At 38.4% G+C, this 15,526-nt stretch overlaps 1 protein-coding gene across 2 annotated transcripts in view; it reads left to right on the top strand.

The window, feature by feature from the left end:
* Positions 1 to 10,722: 10,722 nt before the first annotated feature.
* The window catches only part of luzp2 (leucine zipper protein 2), a 159,279-nt gene continuing 154,475 nt past the window's right edge, over positions 10,723 to 15,526 (top strand). The window contains exon 1 of one of the 2 annotated variants that reach the window (XM_082535652.1): positions 10,723 to 11,031. In XM_082535652.1, the coding sequence (XP_082391778.1) occupies positions 10,970 to 11,031 (62 nt within the window). In that variant the 5' untranslated portion in view covers positions 10,723 to 10,969. The remainder of the gene's footprint in view (positions 11,032 to 15,526) is intronic. The other variant, XM_082535651.1, reaches the window with a different exon arrangement.

The following is a 15,526-nucleotide window of genomic DNA, read 5'->3' as shown; positions in this document are numbered from 1 at the left end:
GACAGAAGATGTTGAGGCAGTCTAAATCAGCAAAGAAACTGTGGTAAGTTCCCCAAGAAGCCTGAAAAATCCTGTCTGCCAAAAACATTGTACATTCATTTTTTAATTTTTCTTTTTATGTTTATCATATTTTGTATTAAATTAATTGATCAATTCAAGCTAATTATTAGAGGTTTTTTACTCCTCCTGAGAAACAGCCTATCGGACACACAAATCACAAAGATTTTTTTCCTCGGTTCTCAGGAGGATATTTCTTCGTACTACCTAAAATACAAAGTACTGTGCTCAAATGACTATAGTCTTTGTCTTAGAAAGCACGCTGCTTAATCATGTAGTAGTAAGAAAAGGCACCTCAAATGCCCTGCAAGGTGTGACTGCTGATCCATGAGCTAAACCAAGATTTAACAAAGCTGAGTGCGTTGATGAAGTAGGACAGGACTGCTGACTTCTTTTCTGTCTACTTAGTTGGAACAAAGGGCTTTTGTAATGCTTCATCACTCTTGAAAAAGGCATGGTTGAGGTAGAGCTGCAAGCCACCATCAGTATCTTACACCAACTGAATTATGTGACAACTGCTTTGGGATACTTGCTCTAAGTATTCCTCCCCCCACATCAGAAAATGGGCCCGTGATTCCTCAGGAGAACCATGGTAGGCAACTGCATGCTTTCTGAACAATTCAGCTATGTGGGACCCTGGAGGGCCAAGCCCAGATTTAGTCAGACCTGCCATAGCCACACAGCAGTAGGTTGTCAAGACAGTCAGATAACAGTCAGAATTATGTTGGTGTGTCCTTTCCTTTTCTTTAATGAGAAATCCGAGCTTCTCGCCTGTGGCAACAAACCTTGTCATACAGAGTCGATTATATAAATATAATACTCAAAATAACCAAAAAAAACATGTGAATTTGGTTTACATGCCATTCTAGTACCGAAGCATGACGATTGGTGTGGCAAATGAATTGTGCTGCTGCAATTGTTTGTGTTTTTCTCCTTCATTTATTCATTATGTGAATATGTTTTTAATCCCTCTGTTGTATTTTCACTATTTGCCTCGTAAGACCCATAAATAAGTGTAGTTCCTGTGTAATTAAATACACACACACACACACACACACACACATATATATATATATATATATATATATATATATATATATATATATATATATATATATATATATATATATATATAGATAGATAGATAGATAGATAGATAGATAGATAGATAGATAGATAGATAGATAGATAGATAGATAGATAGATAGATAGATAGATCTGTAAAGCACTTTTAATTTTTACCAGAAAAGGTTGAAAACAGCTGAAGTAAAGAAATGATATTAAGTGTGTTATTAAACGCAGTACTTGGCATCATTTTTTCAGTCTGGACAAACATACAGATAGACACTGTAAAATCTATTTCTCATGCATCCCGAGAAGCTGCTGGTCATTTAGCATCCATCACCAAAGAGAATGATATATTAGGCTGCAAGACACATAGGAGCACAACTCAGGCTGTCGAAATACTTATTCAGGAGAGAGCCTTCATGTTCCCAGTGGTTTTGGTTTCTTTCAGTTTGTCTTTGAAGAAAGCTCCCAGTAGACACACTCGGCGCTCCCCCCGTGCTACCATCAACAACAGAATCTGACAAAAACAATCACAAGTTAAAATCACCTCAGCATATTAACTCGGTTCTGCTGGTTATAACTGTTGGCTCCCATCGGCGGAGTCTTTTATCTTCCCTACTGGCGGCGCAGCTGCACTTTGTCAGTCTTTATCATTTTGTCAAGTGGTGCAGCTGCTTCAGAGATGCACCGATAAACCTGCATGTTTATGTCCTCCCGGCTAGTGCTGCGGTTGACTGACTGGAGGCCTGTGTTTATGTTGCAGCCCGAGCTCTTCCTGCGGTTATTTATGTGAATCCTTTATTAGCTGTGCGTCCCCCTGTGGTACCTTTTCTTCCTGCAGACAACAGCCGTTGGGTCACATTTTTTGACCCTTTCTTTTCTCATTTGCCCATTTCATTGCTCATTATGTATGCATGGGCTTTAAACAGGCCGTTCAAGTGTAATCCTAATGATTCCTCCTGTCCATGTTGCTCCATGACTGTGGTCCGAAATTGCATCTAATCAGTTTGTGTTTAAGCAAATGAGACCATTTATGTATATATATATATATAGATAGATAGATAGATAGATAGATAGATAGATAGATAGATAGATAGATAGATAGATAGATAGATAGATAGATAGATAGATAGATAGATAGATAGATAGATAGATAGATAGATAGATAGATAGATAGATAGATAGATAGATAGATAGATATAGATTGTAATTTGCAAATAATTAGACTACAAAATAAGCATTTAAAACAAACTTGAATTTATTTTTGAATATGGCTGACATAACAACAAAATGGTGTTAATAGGGCACTCTGCAGCATTTTGTATATCCAGGTCAGGCAGCAGCTGTGTAACAGAAGCAACTGCATGAAATCTTAAAGATGCCTCACAGTATTTTAATAAATAAATGAATAAATAAACAAGAATGCACAAACAATAAGAGCAATATTAATGAAGTAAATAGCACGGTTGACATTGTTACCATTTTTATTTAAATTTGTACAGTTTCACCCTCATTTTTTGTAGTGGTAGTTGAATACTCTTTCTAAGGTACAAGTCCAGGCATTATTTGCAGTTAAAGCTTCGACCTGAAGGTGGCAGTAAAAATCCACCAGTAAATTCAAAAAGCCGCTTGCCTCTGAATTATGAGCATCGTTAATCCTTCCGCTCCAGACAGCTCAGTTTGTATTCCTGTACTTCACTGTGCCCTCCTCTCCAGAGTAGTGTATTACGAACACCCACCCATGTGATGGCACAGTGGAGTGAAGATATCACCGCAATTACTCAGAAGGAATGTGAAATTTTGTTATTATTTTATTTTATTTTATTGTTTTTATTTTTTTTACAGCAAGAGCTCTACCAAGAGGGACATTTCATTTCATCACAAACTAGGTGTTCAAATCAATATCATATGCATTCACAAATCCAATCTCGCACAATTCTCTGTGTATCCAATTTATATTTTGGAGTGTGACAGATGGGATTCCCCCCCCCCCCCCCCTTATTTTCAATTTGAAATTGAAAATGCTGTCATTATGTGCAAACTGAAAGGTTTTTATCTACATGAAATATGGGGGAATAAACACAATCTGGGCGATGCTTTTTTATTAATGGAAAAATTGTGATGAGTTTTGGAGATTAACACTCATCAAGAATGTGAGATGATCAGTAGTTTTTGTAAACTTTGCACAAAAAATAATGACTATACCACACTTCCAAGAGTCTATTGTTAAATCAGACGACACATTACAATCATTTCAAACCAATGGTGTTCATGAAGACTAATTCTACACAGTCCTTTATAGCCCAATATTTGTCTTGTCTAGACTTCTTGTAAAGGTCAGAGTCTATTCCACTGAGAATGAGAGATAGTAAAATGGTAGACAAATAAATCAGTCCCAGAAATGTTCATGTAATGCTAAAAAACCAATCAAAATAAAACTCACACAGTACACCTCTGATAATGCTACACAACTGAGAAATCGATACATTTATAGAGCTGCATATATATACAATACAACTTTATTTGTATAGCACGTATAGCACGTTTAACAGACCAGCAGTACACCAAAGTGATATATATATATATATATCCATCCATCCATTCACTTCCGCTTATCCTTTTCAGGGTCGCGGGGGGCGCTGGAGCCTATCCCAGCTGTCATAGGGCGAGGGGCGGGGTACACCCTGGACAGGTCGCCAGTCTGTCGCAAGGCTAACACACAGGGACAAACAACCGTTCACACTCACATTCACACCTAGTGACAATTTGGGTTATCCAATTAACCTATCCCCACAAGCTGCATGTCTTTGGACGGTGGGAGGAAGCCGGAGTACCCGGAGAGAACCCACGCAAACACGGGGAGAACATGCAAACTCCACACAGAAAGACCCCGGCCTGATGTTGGAATTGAACTCAGGACCTTCTTGCTGTGCGGCAACAGTGCTAACCAACCATATATATATATATATATATATATATATATATATATATATATATATATATATATATATATATATATATATATATATATATATACTCCTAAGACCAAAAGGCTTTGGACAAAGTGAGTACTGTTTTAGTTGAAACATGCAAATTGTATATCTCTCATCTCAGTCTCTTTCATTCCATCTTATGACAACATTCCTGCATGCAAGTAAAATGTTCTTTTTATTTCTTCTCGTAGTCTTTCCTTCAGCGCTAACTTTACTTCCATCTATTATTATTATAAAGTTTTGCCCACACTATACCAAGTACTGAAAATGAAATGCATGTAATGTGCTGATGTTAGTGTTCTGCTGCTGCTCAAAGTAGTATTATCAGCTAAAGCTCTAAAATGTAAAGTATAATCAGTACTTAATTATACTTGATTATACTTAATTAACTTAATAATAGTCTTCGCACAATGATCACATGGGTGAATAATTTAAAGGAAATTCTTTTAGCCATTTTCCCCCTCTCCCTTCACTCTGAGGATGCGGGGTAAGCAGCTCTCTGGCTAACAACCTCGCAGAATCGCAATAAACCAAGGCACAATCCCCCCCACAAATGCTCCTCTCCAGTGGCAGCATCACCATGGTTTAAGGCCAAGGCTCTGCTCTGGGAGGTCTTGCTGGAACAAAACAAAGCACCGGAGCAAACAAAGCTGGACTACAATAACTAAGGTTCTCCTTATTGGCTTGAATTGTGCATGATTTTAAAATATCCTGTCCTTTGTCAGTACAGTAATACAAATCCGTGGCTGCATTGTTACTAAACATGAATGTCCTACTGTCTTACTGCTTAAAGTGGGTGTCCTGGCATCTTGCTACAGTGTCATGTTGGTGTCCTGCCAGTTTACCAGCTTTAAATGTGGGTGGCTGTTCTGGCGCCTTGCTGTTGATGGTGGGTGTCTTGCTACTGACTTCAGTTTTTATACTTTTGTAGCCTGTTTTGTGTCCTGTATAGACAGTTTGTCTCTCTTTAGCTGTCCTGCAGCTATTAGCACAGATGCTGTGAGACTGTTGCCTCGAAGACTATTTTCCCCTCAGTGACAACATCCTAAAGTTGGAGAAATAATACACAGAGCTCAGACATTTTTCTCCCATCACCAGGCTTCTTTATCCAGTTACCTTCACACCCAGTGACCATAATTCCCTAGTGGTTCATATGTCTAAAGAGAACCAGTCTGAACCCACATGCTTCTTTATAATACACTAAATGTTACCGTAGGTTATTCCAAGAACCTTCATACTGACTGAAATATTCAAAACAAAGATGCACGGGCTACCTTATTGCATCAGAAATTTTGTAGGGGCATGCCAACCTGAGTCATAGGGAAAACTATGATTCAGGTTGGCATGTTTGGTATCTCAGCCTTGGCATCTTTGACTGGCTTAAACAATATCTTCAAAATATTGTGAGATTTCCTGAAAAATAAGATATTTATTGGTTAATACTCTGTGTTTGTTTGTTTTGCAGAGGGGAGTCTTAGTGCGTTAAGAACCCGATTCGTCTCTTGCTTGGCATTCATTACCTTTTCTACCTGATTCATTTCCTTTTCATACTCATTGTGCATTTTTACTTTTCTCCTCAGCAGCAGCCATTTAAATGAATTGAGATATTCCTTAAAAAGGCCGAAAAAATGTTGACATAATTAAATTGTTGTGGTTGTTGCATCGTGTTACGTCTGGTTGTGCCAGCAGATTTTTTTCGTCTCCTTCTTTCCCGCCTGATATCAGACTTATTACACTCTGATTCAATCTATAATCTGACATTGTCTTGACTTGATTTCCGCAGGAGAGGGGATTTGATTTCTTTTAAACAATCACTGTAGACCAACGTATCCGCCTCGTTCCAATGTCATTTTAAGCCTTGCCAACATACTGGTTTTGTCTTTGTTTTAGGAGAATGAAAAAGTAAACTATGCTGTCTTCTTTTTTTTCTTTTGTTATCTCTCTTGGTGCACAGCTTGACAACAGTGTTAGTCCTGCCCATGGCTCCAATTGGCTAATCTTTAGTGCTAGAGCAGTCACTGAGCCATTTGCTTTTTAAACTGACAAACAGCTGTTTCGTGTCACATGCCAGACAAATCAGTCAACTCACTGGAGTGGCTAGATTCAGAGGTCTGCATCCAGTCTACTCTGACTATAAGCCGTCGACGAGCTGTTCTTACAGTGGCAGTCAACTGATTTTGAAATGTTGGTCCGCTATACAAATGGCCTGTGAAGCATGGCTCTCTGAAAGTCTCTGAAGAAATCACTGCAGAATTTCCTGGAAAACGGAGACATTTTTTTATTCTTGCTTCTTAGCACGAAGCAAAAAACGCTGAGGCAGACAGGTGGAGAAAAACTTCAAAAACTTAAAGCAAGCTGAAACTTGCAGGAGCATTTAGAAACCAAATGGCTACACTGGGCTTGTTTCGTTTGTCATTTTACCCGAATGTAAAAACAGCAAGAACTACAAAGAGTCTCAAGGCTCTCTGCAGCATTTTCTAAGGCACGGTAATCAGTTACAACATGTTATTCTTCCTTATACTTCAGTCTTCAGATCCAACACACAGCGGGAACTTCTCTGATCCTCCTCTTGGATTTTGATGTTAAGGGTTAATAGAGCGCTGCTCTATTTGTTTGTTTGTTTGTTTGTTTGGGTGCTTTTTGTACTGTAACATACAGGAAGCTGTATTACCTTTTGTTTATTAGTAGTATAACCAACAATGGCTGTTTGGCTTTACTGTGATTAAGGCTGTGTATTCCGCTATCTCCATTCATTTGTTGTTAACATGTGCTGACAAACTAAACATTTCAGACAAGATGTTCAGAGCTTATTTCAGCACCAGTTCTGTGAAAGCACATTTCCATACTCCTGCACTGAGAGAGAGAACCAACTGACAGGGAACTGCCTTAAGCTTCAGCTTTGCTGCCAGACTCCTCTCTCTCTTTTTGTTTTCTCTTTCCTTTTCCACACAAAATGTTGAATGGCACTGTAGATGTTGAGGATGGAAATTTATGCAAGGGAATGCTGATTTTTTTGCTCTCTCCTCGTTGCAAACTCTCTGTAAACATACATAATGGACTATGGAGATTGCAGTACTTGCTAACTTGTATTTTTGAGGTTAATATTCATGTGTGGGGAGAGAAGAAGAGCAACGAGGCACTCCTTCAGAAAGTAAACAGTCTTCAGTAAAAGCAACAGCACTGCTGACAGACCATTATTTTAGCCAGTTTAGAAGAGGGATATCTTGATTTACTGAAGCAACTGTCAGTCAATATCGCCGCCCTTGGATATGTTATAGCAAGACAAGTGGAAATGCTGCCTGCTGGGACTGCTGTAGCCTGAAGGTAAAGAATAAGGCTTGTGACCAGAAGGCAAAAGGATGGGGTTTCTGGATGGGGGAAATGTGGACCCCTAAAAAAGCTATTATAATGTGCAATCCCTGAAGAACCAATATTAACATTAAATGCTCTTTAGCAAGGAGCTTAACCCATTTGCCCATTCAGCTGGTTAGTCTAACAGAATCTGTTGCATTTTTCAACAATTTGCTCAGAATTCAGCTAAATAGGACGTAGTCCCAAGGCTCAGTGGTGTGGGTAGATAAGGTCTTCCTGTACTTTATGTTTAATTTGAAGATCTAAACTCACACACATGTCTGCCGCTCAAAGTGCTTTTATTTTAAAAAGACAAAACAAAACCTAGAACACTTTGCATTTGTGGCTGAATTTTCTCCTAAGTATAGTCTTACTCTATTTCCAACTATAACTCCTTTAACTTTTAGCCAAATCACAGAAAACGTTTGAGCATTCATTCTTTCGTCTAGGAAGGTCTAAAAAGTTTCACAGAGTGATACACAAACCTAAAGCACACATTGATTTTTGAGCAATTAGTAGTTCAAAGATTCCAGTTTTCATCATTATTTCAACAGTGACCTCAGTGGGATTAAGAGGCGGAGGTATATTAATATTTACTTTTACTTTGTAGCCAGAATTTTTAAATTTGCTTGTGTAAGATTTGTGTTGCAATATTGCTCTCTGAGTGTTTATGACTGGAATTTTGCACGTAGGCAATATTACAAGATTGGAGAAAGTGCAAGATGAAAAATATACACTTATAATAATATATTGCATGGCTTACAGAGCTCCACAGTAACCTTTTTAATTATTTAGTTCAGGCAACATAGTCAGCTGGAATCCCCGGGATTCCAAGCAGCACAGGTTGTAGGAAAAACACTCGAAATTGGTTGGCGTCAGGAGTGATTTTGTGTTTTGCAAATATAAAGAAATCATTGTGGCAACATAAAAAGACTTTTTTTGTACCGTACAAATTGCTTTTAGGACTAACAACATAACAACAAACTGCATTTTCTGATGTCATCATGGCTGTTTAGGTGTTATATAAACAATCTCCAAAAATTTATTTTCATCCAAGCAGAATTCCTACAAAAACAAACAAAAACACTAAACAGTTCTTGGCTCCAACTGAATCAAAGCATCCTATTTAGGCTAAATTCAAAATTCAAATGAAGCATTTGGAAACAAAATACACAAATCAATTGATGTGACATTCAGGCTTAGCTATGGGAATTATCTAAACGTAATCTTGCATAATATCAACAATTCATGCTCATTTTATGGTAATTATTCTTCATTATGATAAGATGCTCAACAGGTTGGCTCAGAGCAGCGGGACTGCAAGTTTCAGGCTGATGTGACACATGATTGAGACAGATTATGGAGGTCCAACGAGATGCTCTCCACAGTAACCATGGCAAGCTGCGGTCTAGCAGACTCATTACAACTGGTCACTATGGGTTTCCATGCATGAACTTATAATTACGCCAAATAAATGGCTGGAAATCTTTCAGTATGGAAAATGAGCTAGTACTAGGGCACAATAGACTTCAAACTCTATTAAACCTGTAATGGAAATCATTTATCATGCCTATGGTGTGTGACCCCCACCTTTTGTATGGACTGCTTAATATTCTACCTGTATTACATGGCTCGGAATCTGACTTTGAACATCCTCTCAGTGCTCAACATTTTGTTCTTGAGCTGCTCTAACTTTCACAAGGTTAACTTGAAGCATCAAAGTGATCTGCAAGGCAAGTGAGACTGGGGTGGGAAGATGATTTAATTACAGCACATTTCTATCTTTTCCTATCCTAGTGCAGGTCTGACCTAGGGCTCAGGTGTGGTTAATTTAAATAATCAAGCCTACATGCCATACGGGACAACATCTGCTTTAACTTTGAACTATTATATTGTAAGGTCTACATTATCTTGTATTCCAACAGTGAATAAACTTTATTTCTATTTCAGCTTCTTCTGCTAACAAAGTTTTGTTGTTTTTTTATTTGGTTATTTTAAAAGTTGTTATAAAATTATGTACAACACAGAGGATTGCGATAACTTTGCTACGTTAGATACTGAGCCTGCAATCGTACCATACCAGCTGACAAAAGCCCAGATCAGTTGATGGCTACGGAATCAACTGGCAAAACAAATGTAAGACATACATATTACTACTTGTCTGCAAACACTCTAAAACTACGACTCATGTCCAAAACTGTGAAAAGGAGAACACAAACCAGAACCCAAGAACATTCTCTTTCAAAGTAAACAATGCACCTTTTAAACTCTGTTGGGTGGAGTCGTAAGGGGCAACTTTTACTTTGAAAGCATAAAATGTAAAAGCAGGAAATATTTCCTGTTTTCACTTTTTACTATTACTTTGCTAATAGTTAGCCAGTGTTTGCAGACAAGCTAGCATCTTCCATGCAAACGTCAGGCGAGTGTAGCAATGTCCTAGTGACCAGAGAAATATGGGAGGTCCCACTGCAGAGCTATGAGGCCCAGTACAAATTACTGCATACTGAAATCACATTCTTCTTCTGATTATAGTGGTTATGACTGAAATAGAGTTACTGTGAAAAGTGGGATAAATAAATGAGGTGTGTGTGTGTGTGTGTGTGTGTGTGTGTGTGTGTGTGTGTGTGTGTTGGGTTTTAACATAATTTCTCCTTTACTGCAATGAACTGTTTCTGAACTATTAAAGTTACTCAGACACCCCCCCCCCCCCCCCCCGGCATTTCCAAGATTTGTATTTTATCTCTACATAGGTTTTACATTCTTTTCTATAAAGTTTGTTTTCTATCAACATTTCATTGAAATTACACATACTATAATAAAGCAAAAAAAAAAAAAAAGACCTGGTATCTTTTCGTCAGAGTTTATTATTTCAGTTTATTCAGGTCTTCATTTTCCGTTTTTGCTCACTAAAATTTGGTACCAGACCTTGATTTCTGCTTGAAGTGCAGAGCTTCAGTAATAATTGCACTATAAATCTGTTCATGCCTTCACTAAACTGTGACTTTGCTGTTACTTGCAGCCACGACCTGGCATTGCTAAATGTTTCCACTAAATGTTTTGGCTCGTACCTCCACCTATCTATCACAATGCAAGGAAGTAAAGAGAACGCAGTGAATGGAGAGGTGTACTGTTGCAGGAACAACCAACACCAAACAATGCGAAAAAAAGAAAAAAGAAAGCCTTTCGCCAATAGCTATAGCTGCACTGGCGCTGACATCATATCACTCCCACATCTCCCTCTCTTGATTTCAGCCCCACCCGCTCCTTTCCATTACCAAGTCGGTCCGTGTCCCCGTGTTATTTAAAGCCAGAGATCCTCCCTCTCGCCACTGTGTTGCATCTGTCTGCCTCGCCGCTTGTGTGTCTGGGTGCGTGTGTGGATGAGAGTGCGCTAAAAAACCCAGGCAGCCAGTGGGAGAGCTAGAGAGCGAGGGAGAGAGGCACGGGGGAAAGGCAAAAATCATCCAAGAAGGGAGAAGGAACGGGAGTGTGAGACAGCTATGAAATTCATCCAAGCTATTTGCTTACTGCTTCTCTGTCCAGCTCTGAGCCTCAATACCAGGTAAGAGATAAACAAGAAAACATTTCTTTTCTTTTTTCTTTTTTCTCCTGTCAGTTTCATCCTGCCGGAGACTCTGAAACAAAAGGGGTGTCTTGGTTCAAAGCATGGTATTCTGGAGGTCTGCTCAGTCCTGCCAAATACTGAAGCGTTAATTCGTCCCGGCAGTGGCTCTGTGTGTGCTAAGAATGTTAGAAACTGAGAGACTTAAAGGAGGAAGGAAGAGCTTAGCTGTTGAACTGGGCTATTATCTTTTTTAGTTCTGAAGCAGGCTGAGACACAGTTGTCCTTTTGTGGAGGTAATTCACTGGATTTGCCTCCTCCGCTTTCCCCTGAATAGTGGCGACATTGCTTTTTTTTTTTTTTTTTTTTTTTTTTTGAGGACTTTTGCTGCCTGGTCTGGGAGGGAGCAAGTTGAAGTCAGGGGAACTGAGAGAAAGGACAAGGCGACTTGTGTTGCAGTGCCTTAGAAAGAGCAGGTGTGTGCGCGTTTCCTTTCGCTTATCTGCAATATTTCAAAAAAGCTCAAGGAACAGTGATAGACAAGAAGGATGGACAAATGAAGAGAGCGATGTGTAGAGAAGGAGAGTTTTGATGATTCATTAAATCATTGATAAAATCATCCTTCTTCTCTGCCACTGCCTGACACCACTGCCTTAATGAGAGCCGTGAGAGGGGAAATTCAGGGCTTTGACTTTACCATAGAGACATCACACGCAGGAAGGCATGCATTATAAAACTTGCCTTTTCCGCCTTTTCTTTTCTCCATCCCATCTTTTAGTGGTGAGTGAGTGGAATGCAGTTTCTGGGGAAAACATCCACGGGGAGAATGATGTCTTTGAACTCAGTGTTTTTTGCTGTTGATTTGAACCAAATGGACACATGTCTGTGCATTTGTTAGTGACATGCTAAACACCGTCAGGGCTAGCAATTATTTATTTTGCCTCAAGGGTTACAACAGAGGAGAATTTGTAGAGAAAGTCAAGGTTACTGCACACATCCAACATATTTGTCAATAGCAGAGAGGTAGCACTGATGATGTATGAGTCATATAACTAGGGGCTATATTGATGTATTAACCTCTAGCATTTAGCAGTCAGCAATCCAAGTACTCACGCATTTTTTATTTAATTATTTATGTTCGTTTAGCACACCTACAATTAGATGTTTCCTTTAAGTCATATATACAAGTAATCTTCTGGTAACAACTTTTTAATCATTTATCAGTTTTTTTAAGGGTTTTTTGAGTTCGCAGACTCATTTAGCCATTTTCTAAGCTCTGAAACTAATAGTGCTTTTGTTTGACTTTGATTAATTAAAATATACGCTGTCTCCCAAGATTTATTTTTAAACCGTGTATACCATTATTAGTCTTAGAGGTAATCTTTGAACACTAATTGGAGAGCAGGGCATTACAGTGGTAATTTGGCAGGTCAGCACAGATTGTATGCTACGTCTTGAGGGGGAAAGTCATGAAAAGTAATTACCAGAACACACAGATGTAATCAGTGTTTTATAAGACGGTTTGTTTCCAGACTTAGCATTAAAAAAAAAAAAGTAATGGGATTGGAAGGCTGCGCTTGGTTAAGAGCGGAGGGCTGGTCGAGAAATAAGGTCAATTGTGACCTTCTGAACTTCAGGTCATGTTAAAAAAAAAGGGAGAAAAAATGTTCACACCTGAATAGATTTGCAAAGCCACGTCTGCCTGCTTTGCCTTCAGGAAGCAACATATCTGACTAGCTAATCTTATAATGCCGGAATTGAAAAAAAACAACAACCCCAAAACAATCATTTCGGCGAATTCAAATAATAAACTCCTACATTATTTTTCTTTTTCTGGAGCCCCAGTTTTCTTTAAATTGATCTTTTTATTCTCTGTGGTAATTATTCAGATTCAGTAAAAAAAATTGCATGCTTGTTTTTTTTCAGGCTCAGATTTCCATGATCGCCAATGAACTTTTTGGCTCGTAGTGAAAGATGCTTCTATTATTTTGTCTAACAATAACGTGGTGACACTTTTGCTCAGGACTGTGAGTCTACAGATGGCCATGGTTTTAAATGTTAATGAAAAGGACAGCATAAAGGCACCTCTACAGGGATCCTTGGATGGATTCAATTAAAGGTCTCCACTGAGCAGGTTTAGTTCTCCTGCTGTGGTTGATATGCTTAAAGGTAGACATGTCAGATATACGGCTATGCATTTCAATAGCCAGCTGTGTATTGTTCTACTAAACTGTGTATTAATCTAGCGTCCCTCTACAGTGATCCTGCTGTGGTAATGACTGTTACATTTTTTTTATTGTTGTTGTCATATTTATTTGTTTTCCGAACTTGTTTGAAGTGGTACAGACGTTTAGATTTTTTGAACCTCTTCTGTGCCTGTTGTGTTTCTGTTTTCATTCAAATTCTTAAAATTTCCTTTTGCTCCTTTCTTATTGTTTTAATAAAGCCACATGCCACATGCCAAACCTGGGAATGACGTTGGTGCCGTGGGTGGCTTTTTGTTGTTTGATCCAGCTGGTACTCCAAACAATAGCTGATTGCTTCTTCAAGCAGCTGTCACATTTTTGCTGTTATCCTGGAGGTCATGGGTCTAAACATTGCTTATCATTTGTGACATCCTCATTTTTTCTTATAATAGTGTGGCACTGAAGAGACTGACTGCGAGGTGTATCTGCACCAGTAAAATGAATTGTGACTGTGACTGTCTAGTCTGTATTGCTCTGGCTGGCTTTGCTTGATTCATTTCATCAGTGGTGCGTAAGAGAATCCATTTCATATGTTAACTGCAGCCTCTATCCTGCAACCTGATAGAGTCACCTAAAGAAGTGAGAATTAATAAAATAGGAACTGTGTCAAGTTTTCATGCGTGATGGCTGCATTTCGATGTGCCTTTGGTCTGCTTAAAGGTGCTGCGGGGAGGTTTTAAAAGACAAAACATCCTTAACAAACAATGGCAATAAATAAATAAATGAATAAATAAAGAAGAAAACTTTGAAACTTCAAGGCTGTTATAAAGACCCTTCTTCCAGATGAGCATAGAGGAATATGGCACAAGCCTTCATAACTTTCTGTCAGACAGACTTTATAATATGTGGGTAATGGTTCTTTTTAACCTAATCAAATAGTTTTGTTGGCTAAACCAAAGAAAACTCTAACTGAAAGTCATTAAAGCCACAAGGGAACTATGGAGTAAGCTTTGCCACCAGATACCACTACAACCATGTTTATTTCTGTTTTACTGTCTTAAAATCTAAGACTTTTAATAGGCTTACTAACTAAAAGTACGTATAAGAATTCTGTTAACATTTTAATGTCATCTCTGTAAAAACTGTAAAACTCAAAATGCTGTTTCCAGTTCTCGGTTATTTAAGTCCTTTATAAAGAATTATGGTGTTTTAATGAATTGAGCGGGTTACTCGGGCCACATAATAGTGGTGCAGGGCCATGTGTCATTGAAAAAATCAATTGGTACTTAGGCACAACACAAGGTTGCATTGACATCAGTCCCATGAGATATGACTTTCCACTTCTGGGTCAGCACTGGGGGCTACTACAGTAAGCTTGTCTCCTCTGCATTTGGCTTTTTTTTTTTTGCTCTATACAGATCAAACAGCTCCACCTTTTTAAACTTTCACATATTCCCTTTCAGAGCATTTCTTGAAACATATTTGACTCATTTCTTTGACACTGTCTTTGATGTCTCTTACCTTAGCAGACTCCTCTTGGAAACAGGGATATCTGGTGGGATCTCCACAATATCAAATATTTATGAGTATTTTGGACAGCAATTGAGTACAACAGTGTTGCTTTATATATTAATAGCTAGTAATAGAGATGTTACCGGTCACATTGCAAATTATTATTTTAAATTGAGACTGCCCTTAACGTTATATAAGGTCAGACATGAAAAGGAGGGTCATTCCTACATCTGATAAAAATACAAACAAACCAAAAAACAAAGGAAAATCATCAGATTGCTGTTTTTGGTGATTTTGCCTTTAATAATAAGCTTTTTTTTTCTTTTTGAAACTGTGTTCATGTCCATTAGTGACATTTTAAAGTGGACCTCTTTTGTTTTTCGGTATTTCCTGCTGCTACAATGGCCGTAGTTTCAAATCAGGGTAGGCATTTATACAAAAAAGGCTGACAAATCAAAAGATTTAGATCTTTGTGGTGTCAGAGAGTGCGGATATTATTAATATTGTCATCTCAGGCACACAGTTTAAGCTTTGAGCATAGCGGCCCCATCCATCTGCTGTTAAATCCTTCTGTTTGTGAAGGGTAGCTATAGCACAGTATGAGATAACCCAGGATTAGTTTGAACTTTGACCCACACAAATGTGCTTTAGTCGAGTCCAAGAACAAAAATATAGAGCAGAAAATGAGCATTAATAGGTCAATTTGAAGGCAGGAAACGGCAGGTAGGAACTTTTTTGTTTTTTTTTCTCTTTTCTCTTCTCCACGCTCTTCCATATTTAGTTTTGAGAATCAATCT

This window comes from Aulonocara stuartgranti, assembly GCF_965226115.1.
Source record: "Aulonocara stuartgranti genome assembly, chromosome: 1".
Taxonomy (NCBI): domain Eukaryota; kingdom Metazoa; phylum Chordata; class Actinopteri; order Cichliformes; family Cichlidae; genus Aulonocara; species Aulonocara stuartgranti.
This window is presented reverse-complemented; position numbering and strand designations above follow the sequence as displayed.